Source organism: Nerophis ophidion, linkage group LG03, assembly GCF_033978795.1.
Source record: "Nerophis ophidion isolate RoL-2023_Sa linkage group LG03, RoL_Noph_v1.0, whole genome shotgun sequence".
Taxonomy (NCBI): Eukaryota; Metazoa; Chordata; class Actinopteri; order Syngnathiformes; family Syngnathidae; genus Nerophis; species Nerophis ophidion.
Genome location: NC_084613.1, coordinates 73,190,218 through 73,211,052, shown reverse-complemented (window position 1 = coordinate 73,211,052; position 20,835 = coordinate 73,190,218). Strand labels below are relative to the sequence as shown.

Sequence of the window (20,835 nt, the reverse complement as noted above, 5' to 3'; positions counted from 1 at the left end):
ATTACCGTGTGTTTGATAGGTGCCGTCTGAAATTCAACTATTTCTTTTATTTATATATATAATAAAATAAATATATATAGCTAGAATTCATTCATTGATAGTCAAGTATTTCATATATATATATATATATATATGTATGTATGTATGTATGTATGTATGTATGTATAAAATATATATGAAATGCTCGAGTTTGTGAATTTTACTCGTCCCCTCTTAACCACGCCCCCGCCCAAAAAACACACCCCCACCCCCCACCTCCACCTCCCGAAATCGGAGAACTCAAGGTTGGCAAGTATGCTAAGGATTGTGAATGATAGGCAACATTCCAAAAAGAGAGCATTTCCCCTTTTTGTGGACGGAAGTGTCCGACCATCACGAGGGAACTCAAGTGTCAAAATGAAAAATGTTTACATTTCTTTTATTATAACATCAGGCATAGCATAACTCGTGGTCCCGATAGCTGCTTGTAGAAATAACACATTTAGTCACGTGGTTAAAATGTGATTGTGAAGTGAGTACTTTGTGCTGCCCAGACTCCCCCGTACTCTACCTCCAGTGGCCCCCGGTTAAACTGAGTCGACCTCTGATTTATAGTCTTCAATGAACGTAAAATGCATGTTTTTGGGATGTGGGAAGAAACACAACCGCCATGTGACCCATTGTTTTAACTGTTCTACAAATGTATTTTGGTCAAATAAAAAAAATTAAAAATTCAGATTATATAATAGAACATGTAAAAAGAAAACATGCTAAAAGAGAACTATTTAAGTCACTTGCCATGATTGTATAATCTATGTATTTAATGCAGATTTAATAGTTATTACATGCGAAATGTGTCATGTTTATTTTGATATTTTTTATGTTGTCCTTTCACTGCTGTCAAAGAAACATCATGATGAGCTTTCTTTGCTAATTCTTAAAAAGAGAATCAACAACAACAAACCGCCTCATAAATTCTGCCTAGCAACAAGTGATTGCCAAAACATGGAACAGAAATGTTGCTGTGCCCGTCAGCTTCCTAAAATGAGACATCTTTTAATAGATAATATTGTTTAGCACTTTGTACTAGATTGGTAAGATTGCGGTCCTCCTCTGTGGTTCTTTGAATGCCTCATGGCTGAGATGAGTATCTGTTTTGGAATGTCATTCTGGGATATCCCCCTAAGGGATTTAAGGAGACCTACATCTACCTGAAACCACCCTTATGTGAAAGTCTTCAGTGTTGCGGAAGTGTTCGAACGCGTCGAGGCGGTCGTCACTGTGCTGACGGCACACTGTTTGCACACGTCCTGAACCTTTTTCCGGAAATTTTTCCCAACAATGACATACAAGATAGGATTGACGACGCTGTTGAAAAAAGACAGGTAGGCAAAGATCTGGGTGCAAATTGCTGAAACTTTTTCCAGGGCACATCCTACCAAAATGTTTGCTTTTTGAAGCACATCTAGTGCGGCGAAGAAGTGAAAAGGCACCCAGCAGATGAGGAAGGCTATGAGGACGACCAGCACCAGCGTGGTGGCCTTCTGCTCACTCTTCTGGGCATTGGACCTCGCAATTGACTGTTTATTTAGCGCCCGGATGATTTTGATGGTGCAAAATGCTATGATGGAAATTGGGATGATGAAGCTAAAGATGATCAGCATCCCGTCGCAGACCAGCTCTACCATTTGGCTCGGATAATCCAAGAAGCAAGCTCGAACTTCAAACTCTGGAAAATACTTCACCGCCCTGAAAACCAGCGTTGAAGCGCTCAGTAACAAGCCCAAGCCCCACACCAGCAAACATCCCAGTTTGGCATACTTGGGACGACGCATTCGCCCGTGGGACATCGGATGCACCAGCGCCACGTAGCGATCCATGCTAACCAGGACAAGGAAGTAGATGCTGCAGTAAGCGTTCATCTTGATGCCTGCATTGACCACTTTGCAAAGGGTCTCTCCAAAAGGCCAGTTGAAACCTTTGCTGATGTTGATGGCCCAGAAGGGCAGAGAAGACACTAGGACAAGGTCGGCGGCTGCCAGGTTGCTGAGGTAGATTTCAGCTACCGTGCACGCCTTCTTGTGGAGGCAGAAGACCAGCAACACGAAGACGTTTAACACGATTCCCAGCGCCGTGATGATGAACAAGTAGACTGGCTGGTGGCGGGTGAGCCAATCCAAATCCTTTAAATCGATGCACTGCGTTTCATTTGTGGAGTTTTGGTCACTGTAAGCGTCTGTGATGTTCAGCTCCGGTAATCTGCAGAAAAACACTCCAATTAGCAAAAAACTTTCAGGATCCACCAAGCACCCTCAAAATATCATTGCTATAGCCGCCGCCCGGCCACTAAAATCTGGCCATGATGTGTAAATACCATGTCATATCCTGAATAATTCCTGTAAATTAGAACTTTGTCAACTTGACAGTCGCAGCTACAATCATGAGGTGTGATCTTAGCATTCCAGATGTTACATTGCATAGTCTACGTTGTCGCTCGAACCAAAATGCTGTTATAGATGTTGAAGATAAATTGAATTAAAATAATTCTTCATTACTTTGGCTGGACGTGTAAAAAAACATGTAGAAAAAAAAATCCAGTCCGGAATGCAGTGAAGCTGTGATACTTGAAGCGCGATGTGATTGTACCGCTGTTTTTTTAAATGAATATTCTAGCCAGATTACTGCTTAAAGTAATTATTATTTATGTTTTATATGTATTAAAATGCAGCATTTGTTTTATTCTATTTTATTATGTGGTGGAGATATTAAAAATATTAGGACTTCCGTTTAGGGACGACTACAGTATGGATGGTCTTTACTAACCCATCCATCCATTTTCTACCGGTTATTCCCTTTGGGGTCACGGGGGCCGCTGGTGCCTATCTCAGCTAGAAACGGGCGGAAGGTGGGGTACACCCCGGACAAGTCGCCACCTCATCGCAGGGCCAACACAGACAGACAACATTCACACTCACATTCACACACCAATCAACCTATCCCCAGGTGCATGTCTTTGGAAATGGCAGGAAGCGGAGTACCCGGAGGGAACCCACACAGTCACGGGGAGGACATGCAAACTCCACACAGAAAGATCCCGAGCCCGGGATTGAACCCAGGACTACTCAGAACATTTGTATCGTGAGGCAGACGCACTAACACCTCTACCACCGTGCTGCCCGTCTTTAATAACCCTCTTTGTATTATTTATCTATGCATCGTGAGAGAGAGAGATAATGGCCCACGAAAAAAGGGGGGTCAGCGGGGACTGTTGGGGGGATTGTTTTGAGGGAGGGTGTTATGTCCCCCCAGGAAGTGTGCGTGGCTTCGTTTCTCTAAAATAGGGTGGTCAGTGGGGGATTGAGTTTTGACCCCAGGAAATAGGCATGGCCTAAACCGGTTGTCATTTTAATTATGTAGTTTTTTTTCAAAGCTGTCTTCCATCTTGGTTGTAGTCCTAATCACAATGATTTATGATTCCTGCAGGCAAAAATAAATATTACAATTTGTATTTTTTTGCGTGTCGTTAGCCATCTTGGTTGTAGTACTTACAGCAGTCATTCCATTTTAATGGTTTAATGCCCCCTTCAAATATATTATTTAATTTGATTACAATGATTTATTTTTTAATTCACATTAGTTATTTTAGTTTAGGTAATTTGTGCCTGTTTTGCCACTATTTCACAGCATTTTAACAATCAAAATAATATAACTTAAATAAAATGTTGATTAACTTTTTTTTTATATTACTTATATTGTCTACTTTTTGTCTTAAACAAAAGTTATCTGACGTCCTCATATTAAAAGTAATATATTGTATACTTTTGATCTGAGATAAGTATATCTGCTATGTATTAAATACATTTCTTAAATTGTGTTATTTCTTAAAAAAAAGGGTTATAATTATAAATGCAGTTTTGTCTTAATGTATGAGCTATTTTTCTATTTTTAAAAAGAATACTTCTGTTTACTCGTGTCTTAAATAAAAGGTAATGACCTTGTATCTGTGCTACCTGTGTTATATATGTCTATACTATTAAATAATCCGATACAGATGGTGATAGGTATATCAATGTAATGTCATAAGCCTATACCAGGGGTCGGGAACCCGCGAGCCCCAAACCCCGCCCACCTCAACCACGCAGGGAGGGGGTGTTGGCGCTCGTGGGGTGTATAACATAGTCAGGCAGTGTCATGGATGCAAAGGATTCTGGGTATTTGTTGTGTTGAGTTTATGTTGTGTTACTGTGAGGATATTCTCCCGAAATGTGTTTGTCATTCTTCTTTTGCGTGGGTTCACAATGTGGCGCATATTAGTAGGAGTGTTAAAGTTGTTTATATCACAACCGTCAGTGTATTCTGTGTCACCCAGTATGCCTTCCAGTCGTGTGCGTGCATCTGCGGAAGCCTCTCACAACATGATGCTGGACTGGCAAGCAGTTTGTACATGTTGTAGAAGGTGTTTAAGGCAATAGCTTCATAGCATGCCCTTATCCTTGTCATCTGGGTGACCACCAGCAGACATTGGCGAGAATAGTTGCGGCTTCCTCATTTTGTGAAACTGGTTGAAATGGCTCTTTGAGTGGTAAAGGTTGCCGACCCCTGGCCTATGCCAATACCCTTTTCAGAAATAAATATATGCAAAAAAGTTTAAATGAGTAAAATTTGACAATTGAACGATGCAATTTGTAAAATTATGCATCGTATCACTGGCACTTGTATTTTTTGTTTTGTTTTAACTTTATTGGCATACAGTGTGAGAGACCATCAAATCATGACTTACATTGTTCAGGATCAAAGGCAGCTTAAAAATTCTAATCATTACTTTATGAATGAAAGAAGGGTTATGAATATGAACAAAAGTTAAAATTACTACTTTATGAAACAAACATTGTTTAGGGTTAGCATTTAAGCATGTGCATAAAGATGAGTGAATAATAAAAAAAAAGGTTAGCATTTAAGGATGTGCATAAAGATGAGTGAATAATAAAAAAAAAGGTTAGCATTTAAGGATGTGCATAAAGATGAGTGAATAAGAAAACAGTTACGGTTAAATGTCAATTAGTTTATTTGGTTTCAGTTACAAAAATAAAACATTTTTGAAAGAAAAACATGCAGGTTTAGGGAAAAAAATGCAAGAGTGTGAAAGAATCTTTGCAAGGTGAAAACACAAATTTCACATTTTACCATTTTTAGTCAATGGAATTTAGAAAAAAAGTTGGCAACTAAGAAAGTTTACAGAGATGTGGTACTCAAAAACAAGCTGGTGAGAAAAAAAAAAAAATCCAACTTATGAAGGAGTTAAGGATCATGCACAACATTGATAAACGGTAAAAAGGGTTAGCTTTTAAGAATGTGCTTAAGAGTAAGTGAATAAGAAACAAAGTTAGACTTACGCAGTAGTTATTTTATTTATTTTGGTAAAAATATATTTGAAAGAAAGACAATATACATGTTTAAGAGAAAATGTTTGCAAGAACGGACATCTTTACCAAGTGAAAACCAAATGTTCACACTTTCCATGTAAGGTGAATGGATTTTAGAAAAAAAGTTGGCACTTTTGAGAATTTGTTTATGCAGGGTTGGAAAAAAACAAAACTGTTAGGTTTGAGAAAAGTATACAGCGATGAGAAATTAAAAATGTAAAGGTTAGAAAAAAATATTTCCAACTTATGAAGGAAAACATTTTAGCAACTGAGAAAGTTTGCAGAGTAGGCATGCTCAAAAACAAGATGGTTAGAAAAAAATATTTACAACTTGTAAAAGGAAAAACAATGTTATGGTTAGCATTTAAGAAAAAAGCGGTGGGGTTAGTCTTATTTAAACAATGATATAATGAATGAAATAAATAAAATAATAAAGCTACTGTAAAAATGATAAATTAAGGTTATGAGCAGCTTTTAGTACATCATAAAATATATTTAAGGTTAACATAGTAAAAAAATGTTTACAACTAATGAATGTAAACATGATATGGATAGCATTTAAAAAGTTTACAAAGGGTCAGGATAGGGTTATCCTATAATTAAACAAAATGATCTAATGAATGAAAGAAATAATATTGAAACCACTTCAAAAATAATTGATAAAAAAACATCATGACTGGATGACCATGAGACCGTGCTTTAATATGGATTGTTTTGCTTTCAATTCAATTATCGTTAGGGGCGGCGTAGCGCAGTGGGAGAGTGGCCGTGCGCAACCCCAGGGTCCCTGGTTCAATCCCCTCCTAGTACCAACCTCGTCACGTCCGTTGTGTCCTGAGCAAGACACTTCACCCTTGCTCCTGATGGGTGCTGGTTAGCGCCTTGCATGGCAGCTCCCTCCATCAGTGTGTGAATGTGTGTGTGAATGGGTGAATGTGGAAGTAGTGTCAAAGCGCTTTGAGTACCTTGAAGGTAGAAAAGTGCTATACAAGTACAAGTACAACCCATTTGTTATGATGTTAACTCTGCAGTAATGTTAACAGGTATGGAATTTTGTATGCAATGTCTCTCAACATCAATAAACAGTGCATACATAGTACATTTTTAAAAATGTCAGTGTATTTTTAGACATGTGAACAACATTCATGAACATCAAATCCCAAGGGACAGTCGGTGGTGCCGAAGTTCTGGCTTTTTGCATACATTTCTCCATGATTTCAATGTCCTTATCTCTGGGGGTGTTGGACGTGTAATGTATCGTCCTTGACAGAATGTCCATCCATTTGTATGTGACCGTGTGGTGTTCTAGTCCATCGTGCACCTTTGCCAGGTAACCACCCATGCTTTTTTTTTTCCTTCTTACTTCCGTTGATTCCTTTTATAGCACCCCTGTGTTAAGAGAAATCAAAAACAGGCTTTAAAAACGGTATGGCATGAGAAAATAATTATTCTCTATTATTGCTGAGTGTAATTTTTAGCACTTACCAGCTGAGTGATCCATATTGATTTGGATCACAATGGAGGTTCTTTAGGCTTGTGTTGGTCTCAAAGTGATGTGTTCTGGGCGTTGGAAGGTGTGTTAAGTATGATCGTGTAGTTCTATCTTTTCAACGTGGGCATGTCGTCACGCGGACCAGTAGGCTGGATGGCGGAAGGACATGTGGCGGCATGTTCGTGTGTAACTTGTGTTTTAGTTTAGTACAGTGGAGCAAAAAAGTATTTAGTCAGCCACCGATTGTGCAAGTTCTCCCACTTAAAATGATGACAGAGGTCTGTAATTTTCACCATAGGTACACTTCAACTGTGAGAGACAGAATGTGAAAAAAAAATCCAGGAACTCACATTGTAGGAATTTCAACGAATATATTTGCAAATTATGGTGGAAAATAAGTATTAGGTCAACCATTCAAAGCTCTCACTGATGGAAGGAGGTTTTGGCTCAAAATCTCACGATACATGGCCCCATTCATTCTTTCCTTAACACGGATCAATCGTCCTGTCCCCTTAGCAGAAAAACAGCCCCAAAGCATGATGTTTCCATCTCCATGCTTCACAGTAGCTATGGTGTTCTTGGGATGCAACTCAGTATTCTTCTTCTTCCAAACACGACGAATTGGGTTTATACCAAAAAGTTCTATTTTGGTTTCATCTGACCACATGACATTCTCCCAATCCTTTGCTGTATCATCCATGTGCTCTCTGGCAAACTTCAGACGGGCCTGGACATGCACTGGCTTAAGCAGGGGGACAAGTCTGGCACTGTAGGATTTGATTCCCTGTCGGCGTAGTGTGTTACTGATGGTAACCTTTGTTACTTTGGTCCCAGCTCTCTGCAGGTCATTCACCAGGTCCCCCTGTGTGGTTCTGGGATTTTTGCTCACCGTTCTCATGATCATTTTGACCCCACGGGATGAAATCTTGCGTGGAGCCCCAGATCGAGGGAGATTATCAATGTTTTTTTATGTCTTCCATTTTCTGATTATTGCTCCCACAGTTGATTTTTTTCCACACCAAGTTGCCTGCCTATTGTAGATTCACTCTTCCCAGTCTGGTGCAGGTCTACAATTCTTTTCCTGGTGTCTTTCGACAGCTCTTTAGTCTTGGCCATAGTGGAGTTTGGAGTCTGACTGTTTGAGGCTGTGGCCAGGTGTCTTTTATACAGGTAACAAGTTCAAACAAGTGCCATTAATACAGGTAACGAGTGGAGGACAACAGAAGAGCTTCTTAAAGAAGAAGTTACAGGTCTGTGAGAGCCAGAGATCTTCCTTGTTTGAAGTGACCAAATACTTATTTTCCACCATAATTTACAAATAAATTCTTTAAAATTCCTACAATGTGAATTCCTGGATTTTTTTTTTTCACATTCGGTCTCTCACAGTTGAAGTGTACCTATGATGAAAATTACAGTCCTCTGTCATCATTTTAAGTAGGAGAACTTGCACAATCGGTGGCTGACTAAATACTTTTTTGCACCACTGTATATTCTTACTGATGTAAACCTATATTAATGTATATTGTATAAATATATTATTGCTGTTAAGACAATTAACGCACCCCAACATTATATTGTCATTGTATGGAAGTTTAGAACGGAAAAAAGACGTTAAAAAATACATTTGACAAAAGGTATGATTGCTTTCAAAAGCAGCCTTATAACTTAAATACTGTCTTTACTTAAAGGAATGACATTACATCTACCGTATTTTCCTCACTATAAGGCGCACCTAAAAACCTCACATTTTCTCAAAAGCTGACAGTGCGCCTTATAATCCGGCGCGCCTTATATATGGACCAATATTGAGCCACAAAAAGCGGTAAAAAATATATGGATGGAGGTCTCGCAACTACGGTAAGCAGCCGCCAACCTTATTTTCCCCCAAAGAAGAAGCAGCGCGCGGTGCATGCTGGGATATATGACTGCGGGAAGTGTGCCGTTTCTGTGTGTTTATGTAAAGACCCCAAAATCTCTCCTATTAAGAGACACTCTTACGACGCAGAGTTTAAACTCAAGGCGATCAGTCACACAGTAGAACACGGGAATAGAGCAGAAGCGAGAGAATTGAACATTAACAGCAGCGACACTGACTCGTTTAATGACGACTTAGACAAGGATGCCGTATTCGCCCAACTGTTTGATTCTAACACTGAAGAAGAAGAATTTGAGGGATTCGTGGATGAGGAATAACTTGATAAAGTCAGATTTGCATGTTTATTTTGTGTGTTGTGTTGTGTGACATTAACGTTGAGTTATTGATGTATTCAGGGATGGGAATTTTCAGCAGATCCGCGGAATTCCGCCGATTTTGGCGCCGCCACGGTCATTTATATAATATAATGCCAATGTGTGAAGGCACCAGATTGGCTAGCTCTACTGTCAGGTGACTACATCAACCAATGACATTGCCCGTTATAGATGTCTGCATGCGTTTGCACCGATGACATTGCCCGTTATATGCGTTTGCACCGATGACATTGCCCGTTATATGCGTCTGCACCAATGACATTGCCCGTTATAGACGTCTGCACCAATGACATTGCCCGTTATAGACGTCTGCACCAATGACATTGCCCGTTATAGACGTCTGCACCAATGACATTGCCCGTTATAGACGTCTACACGCGTTTGCACCAATGACATTGCCCGTTATATGCGTCTGCACCAATTACATTGTCCGTTATATGCGTCTGCACCAATGACATTCCCCGTTAGACATCTACAGGCGTTTGCACCAATGACATTGCCCGTTATAGACATCTACACGCGTTTGCACCAATGACATTGCCCGTTATATGCGTCTGCACCAATTACATTGCCCGTTATATGCGTCTGCATCGATGACATTGCCCGTTATAGACATCTACACGCGTTTGCACCGATGACATTGCCCCTTATAGATGTCTACACGCGTTTGCACCAATGACATTGCCCGTTATATGCGTCTGCACCAATTACATTGCCCGTTATATGCGTCTGCATCGATGACATTGCCCGTTATAGACATCTACACGCGTCTGCACCAATTACATTGCCCGTTATATGCGTCTGCACCAATTACATTGCCCGTTATATTCGTCTGCACCAATGACATTGCCCGTTATATGCGTCTGCACGCGTCGTTTGCCGACAATATCTAGTCCCTGATCCTCAATTATTTTGAGCGTTTCTGAACTCGTATTCTGTTTATATTGGTTGTGTCTATTGGCGACTAATCTGGAAAGAAAACACAGTAGCTCTCAATTAACACGTTTCTTTATTAACAAAACAGTTTCAGACATGGTTGAGCTTATTCAAGATAAGAATGCTTCATTAGCGAATGATATCGATAAGATACAAGAGCCTCCGCACTCGCACCACCAGACTCACCAACAGCTTTCACCACCAGGCTGTTAGGCTGCTGAACTCCTCAGCCCGATCCAACAGGCTGTCAGGACTTTGAAATCCCCCTCCCCGGAACAACCTGAACTCTAAACCCCATGACCCACAGAAAAAATGACTATGCAAAATTGCACACATCTGCTGCTATATCATAAGTATTTGCACTACTGATGAAACACTCATTGTTTACAGCCATATCCTATTTAAAAACAACAGGAACTATATATATTGTCACTTTAGTAGGTAGACATATTCACGTTGCACTTTACTGTTGTGTTTTCTTTTCTTTTTGTCTACGCATGGGAGAGTGCGAAACAAAATTTTGATTCCTTTGTATGTCTTTATATGTAAAGAAATTGACAAATAAAGCTGACTTGACTTGATTAAGAAACAAGTGGAACTGGGCATGGCTTGATATATCCATCAAACTGAAGGTGAAGATTAACAACAATATCGTAGAAGTAGACAAACTGATAAGCGATTTCATTGCAAAGTGCGATGAACCGGGACGTGCTCAGTGCTTATATTGCAAGGACATTGTGAACTATGGATGTCGGGGAAAGGTGGCTTTCTTTGACCACGCGAAATCGGCAAGGCATCTAAATAAAGTGAGTTTACGGAGAAGTAATTTTTCACTGGGATTTGCCTTCAAGCTGAAGTCAAACATAGTCACAAATGCAGCCTCAAATCAACTATCGAAGCACCCCACCTCCGACTCGGCTCCTCTCACACCAATCTACCACAGACGAGTCCATTCAGAGATACAATACACGATCTTATGTATTTCAACATTTTTATATTTTGAATTCTGGTTAATCCTTTTGTAGGCCTAATTTGTCTATAATCCAAAAGTGTACAAGAATTTGATATATGTGTAAACCTGTATACATAAATTTCATCACATGATACATTTTTATGAAAATATTTGCTAATAAATGTGAAATTTTGGTCAGGAGAATATTGTTAGATTTTGACTCAAAATAGCAGGAAATGCATCCTAAGCTAACATAGATTTCAAAAATTTTATGGGGGGGCATGCCCCCAGACCTCCCTAGCAGGCACTCGGGTGCGGCCACTGTGCGGCCTTCCGCAAAGCGGTGTTGTAGGATTAAAAAATTTTCAGCGGATTTTTGTAAATCCTCATTCCCATCCCTGTATATTATTGCTTTGCACTTTTTCCAGTGTTACTATGTTGTGATTGCGCTGACGTTTGATTTACTGTAACAGTATCCAAAAGTGTGCAAGAATTTGATATATGTGTAAACGTGTATACATAAATTTCATCAAATGATACATTTTTATGAAAACATTTGCTAATAAATGTGAAATTTTGTTCAGGAGAATATTGTTAGATTTTGACTCAAAATAGCAGGAAATGCATCCTAAGCTAACAGATTATATTATTGTATATTATATTATTGCTTTGCACTTTTTCGAGTGTTACTATGTTGTGATTGCACTAACGTTTGATTTACCGTAACAGTATCAGACTGTTTTTTTACGTGTTTATTGAATCGGGGAAAATAATAAAAGGGCTGTTTATTCATTTTGGGAGTGAACAGAGTTGTCAAAACGCTGGCTTGTAATCTATTAATAATGTTTGACTGACCTATCTGTTTTGTTGACATTCCCCTTAGCGCAGCGCCATCTAATGGATGCATAACTTAACACCAGCCTCTACTGTAGCATCTATTCTATGTGCCTTATAATGCTGTGCGCCTTATATATGAACAATGTTTTAAAATAAGCCATTCATTGAAGGTGCGCCTTATAGTGCGGAAAATACTGTAATCTCCTTAACGGTAAAAACCACACATACAGTACATACATCATTAACATATGATAGACATACATAACTGTGTGTAATGCATATGGTATCCGAAAAAACATCTAATTGTTTAATCTTTCTAAAACATTACAAAGGTAATCGCTTCCAAATGCAGCATTTTAACTTCAATACTGTCTTTACTTAAAGGATTGACATTACATACACTATATTGCCAAAAGTGCCATCACATTTGTAACCCATAGGGTTCAATATCAATCAATCAATCAATGTTTACTTATATAGCCCTAAATCACTAGTGTCTCAAAGGGCTGCACAAACCACCACGACATCCTCGGTAGGCCCACATAAGGGCAAGGAAAACTCACACCCAGTGGGACGTCGGTGACAATGATGACCCAGTGGGACGTCAGTGACAATGATGACTATGAGAACCTTAGAGAGGAGGAAAGCAATGGATGTCGAGCGGATCTAACATGATACTGTGAAAGTTCAATCCACAATGGATACAACACAGTCACGAGAGTCCAGTCCAAAGAGGATCCAAGACACAGCAGCGAGAGTCCCGTTCACAGCGGAGCCAGCAGGAAACCATCCCAAGCGTAGGCGGACCAGCAGCGCAGAGATGTCCCCAGCCGATACACAGCCGAGCAGTAAATGGCCACCGGACCCCCTCCACACGGGAGAGTGGGACATAGAAGAAAAAGAAAAGAAACGGCAGATCAACTGGTCTAAAAAGGGAGTCTATTTAAAGAATATGAGGTTGGTTCACCTGTTGCAGCTATTACAGCTTCAACTCTTCTGGTAAGGCTGTCCACAAGGTTGCGGGGTGTGTTTCTAGGAATTTTCGACCATTCTTCCAAAAGCCAATTGGTGAGGCCAAACAGTGATGTTGGTTGAGAATGCCTGGCTCTTAGTCTCCGTTCTAATTAATCCCAAAGGTGTTTTATTGGGTCCAGGTCAGGACTCTGTGCAGGCCAGTCAAGTTCATCCACACTTTTTTATAATAAAGGTGACAGTTGACTTTGGAATATTTAGGTGCGAGGGAATATCACAACAGCATTTGTTGCACAGGTGGCATCCTATGACAGTTCCACGCCGAAAATCACTGAGCTCCTGAGAGCGGCTCATTCTTTCACAAATGTTTGTAGAAACCGTCTCCATGCCTAAGTGCTTGATTTTATACACCTGTTGCCGGCTGATCATTTGGATGGGTGGTCAAATACTTTTGGTAATATAGTTTATGTTCTCTGAAAGTGTAAAAACAACACAAACAAACATCATACTTGCCAACCCTCACGATTTTCCCGGGAGACCCCCGAATTTCAATGCCCCTCTCGAAAATCTCCCGGGGCATCCATTCTCCCAAATTTCTCCCGATTTCCACAATAGTTAGGGCAGGGGCGCCGAAAAGGGGGGGTAAAGGAGATGGATTCTAGGGGCCCATGATGGAGGGGGGCCCAGAGAGGCCCCTAATGATGATGAAATTATAATACAGAGGGGTCCTGTAAAGATTATTTTCATGTGGCCCAAAATCCCTAGCGGCGCCCCTGATTTGGGGTGTGCCTTAAAGGCACTACATTTAGCGTCTTTTACAACATGTTGTCACGTCCGCTTTTCCTCCATACAATCAGCGTGCCGGCCCAGTCACATAATATATGCGGCTTTTACTCACACATAAGTGAATGCAAGGCATACTTGATTAATGGCCACACAGGTCACACTGAGGGTGGCCCTATAAACAAATTTAACACTGTTACAAATATGCGCCACACTCTGAACCCATACCAAACAAGAATGTCAAACACATTTCGGGAGAACATCCGCACCGTAACACAACATAAACACAACAGAACAAATACCCAGCACCCCTTGCAGCACTAAGTCTTCCGGGACGCTACAATATATTATGCTTTTAATCTATTTCTGATTACATTTAAATGAACTGGTTGGCTATTGTAAACAAAGTGCTTCAAGATACACTTTTAGTCTGAATCGGCTCACAGTTACAAATGTTAATTTTGTAATTGAATGTCAGAATAACGTCTAACTGTTTAAATAATTATAGAATAATGTCTTTTGTACTATATAATATAGCTGAAAAACGAAATAAGAAATAAGTACATAAGTTATATCGTAGACTGAAGTATTATCCGTATTATTGTTAGAACCCACAGTTGAATTATTTAATGTTGATAACGATGTCATCTTTTTGCTATGCCTTATTTCAAAATGGAATAAATTCATTTTTGTCCTTGAAATTCTACAGACAATGCCCCATAATGACAATTCGAGCATTTTTTAATTTTAATTTTGCAAAAAAAAAAACTGACAAAAATCACATTTACATAATTATTTGAAAGCCTTTCCTCAATACTTTCTTGATTGATTGATTGATTGATTGATACTTTTATTAATAGATTGCACAGTACAGTACATATTCCGTACAATTGACCACTAAATGGTAACACCCGAATAAGTTTTTCAACTTGTTTAAGTCGGGGTCCACGTTAATCAATTCATGGTACAAATATATACTATCAACATAATACAGTCATCACACAAGTTAATCATCATAGTATGTACATTGAATTATTTACATTATTTACAATCCGGGGGATGGGATGAGGAGCTTTGGTTGATATCAGAACTTCAGTCATCAACAATTGCATCAACAGAGAAATGTGGACATTGAAACAGTGTAGGTCTTATTTAGTAGGATATGTACAGCCAGCAGAGAACATAGTGAGTTCAGATAGCATAAGAACAAGTATATACATTAGAAGTACATTTGAGTTGTTTATAATCCGGGGAGATGGGATGTGAATGGAGGAGGGTATTAGTAAAGTGTTGAAGTTGCCTGGAGGTGTTGTTTTAGAGCGGTTTTGAAGGAATATAGAGATGCACTTACTTTTATACCTGTTGGGAGTGCATTCCACATTGATGTGGCATAGAAAGAGAATGAGTTAAGACCTTTGTTAGATCGAAATCTGGGTTTAACGTGGTTTGTGGAGCTCCCCCTGGTGTTGTGGTTATGGCGGTCATTTACGTTAAGGAAGTAATTTGACTTGAAACACCTTTGGCAGCAATAACAGCCTAAAATATTTTTGAACACGATACCACAAGTTTGGCACACCTATCTTTGGGCAGATGCACCTATTCCTCTCAAGCTCCATCAAATTGGATGGTTTTCATCCAGAAGTTTTCTGTACGTTGCTGCATTTATCATTTTCTAATCTATCCTAAATAGTCTCCCAGATCCTACCGCTGAAAAACATCCCCACAGCATAATGCTGCCACCACCATGTTTCACTTTAAGGATGCTCGCTACAGAGACATTTTCTCTCAGAGTCTTTCATTTGAATTTTGGCTAACTTTTTTTTTAACCTAGAAATGGCTTCCATCTGGCCACTACAACATATGGGCCTGATTGGTGGTTTGCTGCAGAGATGGTTGACCTTCCGGAAGGTTCTCCACTCTCCCCAGAAAAATGCTGTAGCTCTGACAGGGTGACCATCCCTAGTCACTTCCTTGACTAGACTAAGATGAACGCAGCAAAGTACAGAGACATCCCGCGTAAAAACCAATGCTTTGCATCCAACTTGATGGAGCTTGAGAGGTGCTGCAAAGTGGAATGGACTAAATTGCCCGAAGAGAGGTGTGCAGAGCTTGTGGCATTGTATTATAAAAGATTTGAGGCTGTAATTGTTCCCAAACGTGCATCCAGAAAATATTGAGCAAAGGCTGTGAAAACTTATGTACATGTGATTTTTTTTTCATTTTTAATACATTTAAAAAAACAAAAACTACAAAAAAACTTTCACATTGTCATTATGTGTTTTTTTGTGCAGACTTTTGTGGGCAAAAATGGATTCAATTAATTTTGGAATAAGGTTGTAACATAACAAAATGTGGGAAAAAGTGAAGCTTTGTTAATACTTTCTGGATTCACTTATCCTATCTTATCCTAATGTAGTGCTTTTCAAGTATTTTCTGTTGCATCCCTCCTAGGAAGAAGAAAATATTTTGTGCCCCCCCCTGGCCCCACTCTCCACCGTGACTATGAATAGTATAATTTGCGTTATAACATTGTTATAACTATACCTCTGCATACCATTGTAAGTTCAAGCCTTTCTTCGTCTCCCACCATAGTTACAGTGGAGCCAAGTGCTACATACGCTTCGTCATTTTCTGAGATTAAAAAATAGCATGTTCCCCAAGGTCACAGGCCCGTATCCTAACCATTCTAACCTTGTCACCATGAACGTACTGCCCCTAACCTTTCTAACCCTCTTTATACCCTAACCATACCATGACCTTACTAAGCCCCGTCTCAAGCTGACCTAATCCAACCATTTTCTCTCTGGCAATCATCGAGGGTGGACGCTCCCCTTTCCTCTCCCTTATCTCTCCTGCTTGCTTCTTTGTTTTGTCTGGTCTTTAACTTTCTTGTTGCCTCTTTTTTGCACTGCTCTCCAAATCTAAACATTGGAACTATTTAACTGGCCTCAACAAAATTGACAGGGTTTTGGGTTTGGGAAAACCTGCTGTTGTGACGAAGCGGTTGTTGCTGGACACACGACGGACTCTTGGGAGAAGAAGGAGTGCTGCGTGCCTGGCGACCCTTTTCTGTCGAGGATGTGAAGATACCCACCTATTCGGAATTGTGACAACAGGACATCTGCTAATTGGAATAAGCGTTGCTCTGGTTTGTCGTCAAATTGGAAGTTACTGGGAGTCTTCAAAGTACCCCAAAGCTGCCACAAATGATCGGAGGATGCGGGAAGAACTGTGGTTTACATCGGACTGTCTACCCCACAGTTTTTGAGGACCAGTCATAGACAATTTAGAGTGAAAAGCAAATTTTATGTTCACTCGCATACAAATCATTCTAACTTGGACTGTTGCCGTGGCTTCGAGACTCTCCTGTAGGTCACTGCAGCGAAGACACGACAAACTCCCTTCTTGTCTCTCTTGTCACACACCTGTTGTTGTTGACTTTGGACCAGCGACTGCATAATACATCAAGGCCGCGGAACAGAGACACAATGTGGGTTTACACACACACACACATACACATACACACACAAACCCACACACACACATCCACAAAAAAATATACGCCACCCAACGCCCTCGACGCAACTCTCGTAGGGGTGATGAATGGATGGTCAGTGCCTAGAGAGCTGCAGCCTACCACCATGACTTTGAACTACCTTCCGTCTGTTGCTATATATCTCGAGATGTATGTTGTAATATGTATATGTGCTTTGCTATGGAGATTTTTTTCCCACTCCAGTCTGGGCCCCCTTAGGAGCCCAGTCTAAATTGTATTTTTTTACTCATCCTTCCCCAGCGTTGACCTTTTTCCCATCTTTTACGGGGCGCCTTATGGCGACCCATCAGCGTTCTTGTTCTGTAACCCTGTACACTGTTTGTTTGTCTAATCTTGAACAGGTTTGTGCTGAAAACAAAGTTTCGTTGTACTTGTTGCAATGACAATAAAGACCTATCCTATCCTTTCCTATCCCATACCCTCACAACAATGGTTCGGCGAACCTTACAAGAATATAATCAGAGGTGGGTAGAATAGCCAGAAATTGTACTCAAGTAAGAGTACTATTACTTTAGAGATTTATTACTTAAGTAAAAGTAAGGAGTAGTCACCCAAATATTTACTTGAGTAAAAGTAAAAGGTATGTTGTGAAAAAACTACTCAAGTACTGAGTAACTGATGAGTAACCTGATTACGGCAACAAATAATGCACAAAAACATAAATATAACAATGAGCAAATTCAGAGCCATGAATATCTCTTAAGCAACTAAAACAATAAAATATTTTAAATAATAGTACATCGAAATAAAAAAATTAAGGCACATTGAGCCACAATAACTTAACAGCACCATAGGCTCAATAGGCGATTGATTGATTGATTGATTGACTGAAACTTTTATTAGTAGATTGCACAGTACAGTACATATTCCGTACAATTGACCACTAAATGGTAACACCCCAATAAGTTTTTCAACGTTAATCAATTACTTAATAAATGACCAAGTCGAGGTGATCTACCTCATATATACATACACACACATATCATATATATGTATATATATATATACATACATTTATGTATACAGTATATCATTTATATTTATTTATTTTGCCGTTTTTGTTGACATGTTAAAGGTGATTTAATGAATATACATGCATGTTTAACACATAGATTTCTATCTTTCATGAAGACAAGAATATAACTTGGTGTATTACCTGATTCTGATGACTTGCATTGATTGGAATCAGACGTCCACGTTTTCAAATGGAGGAGAAAAAAAGTTCCTCTTTTCTGTCTAATACCACATGAAAGTCGTTGGTTTTTGGCATCTTATTTGTCCAGCTTCCATATTAATTTTTATACACTTTACAAGAAATACATTGGCGGCAAACTCCGTAGCTTACTAGCTTGTTTGCTCTGGCTTTCGGAGACTCTTATTATGTTAGCGCAGGCGTGATGGAGCAGCACTTTTATTGTGAAGACAGGAACTGTTCGATCAGTCTTTAGGCTTTTGACGGGAATTACGGTTGAAATAAAAAGTGCCTTTTTTCCTTTACACTTTTGATTGATTGATACTTTTATTAGTAGATTGAATATCTCTTAAGCAACTAAAACAATAAAATATTTTAAATAATAGTACATCGAAATAAAAAAATTAAGGCACATTGAGCCACAATAACTTAACAGCACCAATGGCTCAATAGGCATTTATTGATTGATTGATTGAAACTTTTATTAGTAGATTGCACAGTACAGTACATATTCCGTACAATTGACCACTACACCACAGTGGATATGTTTATTTTACTTTTTATTCATAGCTGTATGTAGAAGTGTCTGGTTGTATCTGCTGCTTTAATGTCTTTAATGTCTGTCCTTTGTGTTCTTTGATGTTTGATGTTTCCCTCTTACACACATGTAAGAGGGATGTGTTCTATGGCTATGAGTTGTTGTTTTTTTTCCCTTGGCCTCGGTCTGCACCCCCTCTTCAGGGCCCAGGCTAAGACTGATTTTTTTATTTTATTTTAAACTTCTATTTTTTTCTCCCATTCCCCCCCCCCCCTTGTTTACCTGTATCTCATCTTTTTTGTAAGGGGCGCTGGAAGCCTGCAGACCCGTCAGCGATCCTGTTCTGTCTCCCTGTAATGTTTGTCTGATCTTGAATGGGATTGTGCTGAAAATTTCAATTTTCCTGAAGGAACTCTCCTGACGGAATAAATAAAGTACTATCTAATCTAATCTAATCTAACTAAATGGTAACACCCCAGTACGTTTTTAAACTTCTTTAAGTCGGGTCATGTGACCGCCTGGCTCTGTTTGATCGGTCCAACGTCACCAGTGACTGCATGTGATTGGTGAAACGCAGGCATGCGCAGATCCTACTTTGAAGCTCTGTCATTAACCAAAACAAACATTAACACATCGATTTAAAAAAAAAGTAGCGAGTAGTGAGCCGAATGTAGGTAAATGGAGCGGAGTAAAAGTAGCGTTTCTTCTCTATAAATATACTCAAGTAAAAGTTAAAGTATGTTGCATGAAAACTACTCGTAAAAGTACAATTTATCCCAAAAGTTACTCAAGTAAATGTAACTGAGTAAATGTAGCGCATTACTACCCACCTCTGAATTTAATACTTTCATGTCAAATTGTCAAACAACATATATTTTTAAATAATACATGCAAGTCATATAAGTTTTGAAAGTTCAGTCATCTGTAAATATCAGTTACACTAACAGTGTTCAACAGTTGCTGACGATTGTTTGCCACGTTTGATGAAATACTGAATTGGAAGTAGCTATAAACTAATCACCACAATGACGAAAAGAAAACATTATTTAAATGTCTTACTGCGTGTAGCGACTATGGAAATAAGTTTGTACAATTGCGTTCCTGTATGTACAGTTATATAACATGCCATGCATTCATACAAGTCATATCACAGTGGACAATTAGCTCCAATAATGAGCAACAGACTTGGGTCTGCTGGCTCTAATTCCCCTGCCAGAGTGAGGAGAGTTAAATTGGGTACTGCAAATTATGAGATATCATCTTGCAATCTCTTCTGCACGGAGCCAGTAAGCCGACATCACCAGTAATGAACTATAATAAGACTTGGTAATAACTGGTGGTTTACTAGTTTAATTCTGTATAACGTATAGTCTATCATAGAATTGATCAGGTATAGTTTTTTTTTTTTTTTAATCAAGCCTGCATGAGTTTTAGACACTAAAACAATTGTGATAGCATACTTTAAGGACTTTTAGGGATTGTATGCACCAGTATTGTTTAAATAAACATGACGTATGAATACAATTTATTAAAAAAAAAAAAAGTTTACCTCGTGGTTAAAGCAGCCATTTCCTACTGAGTACGTAAGTCCAGATGTGAAGTGTCTAGTTGTCCGCCTGCACTGTGCACCCAGCTTCCCCGTTCTCCGCCTACCCTGTGTCTGACTTGCTCTCTTTAAAGGAATTAGAGCTGAAGTGATGTCAGCCAAAAAGCCTTACATCAGACGTTTGGTCCTCCTCTAAGTTCCGCCTCCCCGATTGCTTGTAATATTAAGTCTCCATGTCTAACAGTAGAAGTCAGACGTCAACACATTTTGTGAGATATGTTTTCAACCGCCTCAGTCAACATTGAGTGGGCTGTTTAATTATTGTGTAACGCAGGGAAGCCAAAAAAAAAAGAGAAAAAAGTACCACAAGACATCTGAA

The 20,835-nt window shown here is 39.4% G+C and overlaps 1 protein-coding gene and 1 long non-coding RNA gene across 4 annotated transcripts in view; one reads left to right on the top strand and one right to left on the bottom strand.

Moving 5' to 3' along the window:
* The window catches only part of LOC133550035 (uncharacterized), a 262,035-nt gene that overhangs the window by 19,969 nt on the left and 221,231 nt on the right, over positions 1 to 20,835 (top strand). The gene's annotated exons all lie outside the window — the stretch shown is intronic.
* On the bottom strand, positions 795 to 20,769 carry LOC133550033 (B2 bradykinin receptor-like). Of its 3 annotated transcripts, none has more exons than XR_009806220.1 (3): positions 20,460 to 20,757; positions 6,888 to 7,043; positions 5,363 to 6,791 (listed from the first exon to the last, which is right to left on the bottom strand). XR_009806220.1 is itself a non-coding variant. In XM_061896029.1 (2 exons), exons 1-2 carry the CDS (start codon positions 20,477 to 20,479, stop codon positions 1,203 to 1,205), a joined length of 1,056 nt encoding a protein of 351 aa, XP_061752013.1. In that variant the 5' UTR covers positions 20,480 to 20,769; the 3' UTR covers positions 795 to 1,202. The 3 variants fall into 3 exon arrangements, 1 of the variants encoding a protein (XP_061752013.1); XR_009806221.1 differs by having other exon boundaries at positions 6,888 to 6,962; positions 20,460 to 20,756; XM_061896029.1 differs by lacking the exons at positions 5,363 to 6,791; positions 6,888 to 7,043 and adding an exon at positions 795 to 2,238 and having other exon boundaries at positions 20,460 to 20,769.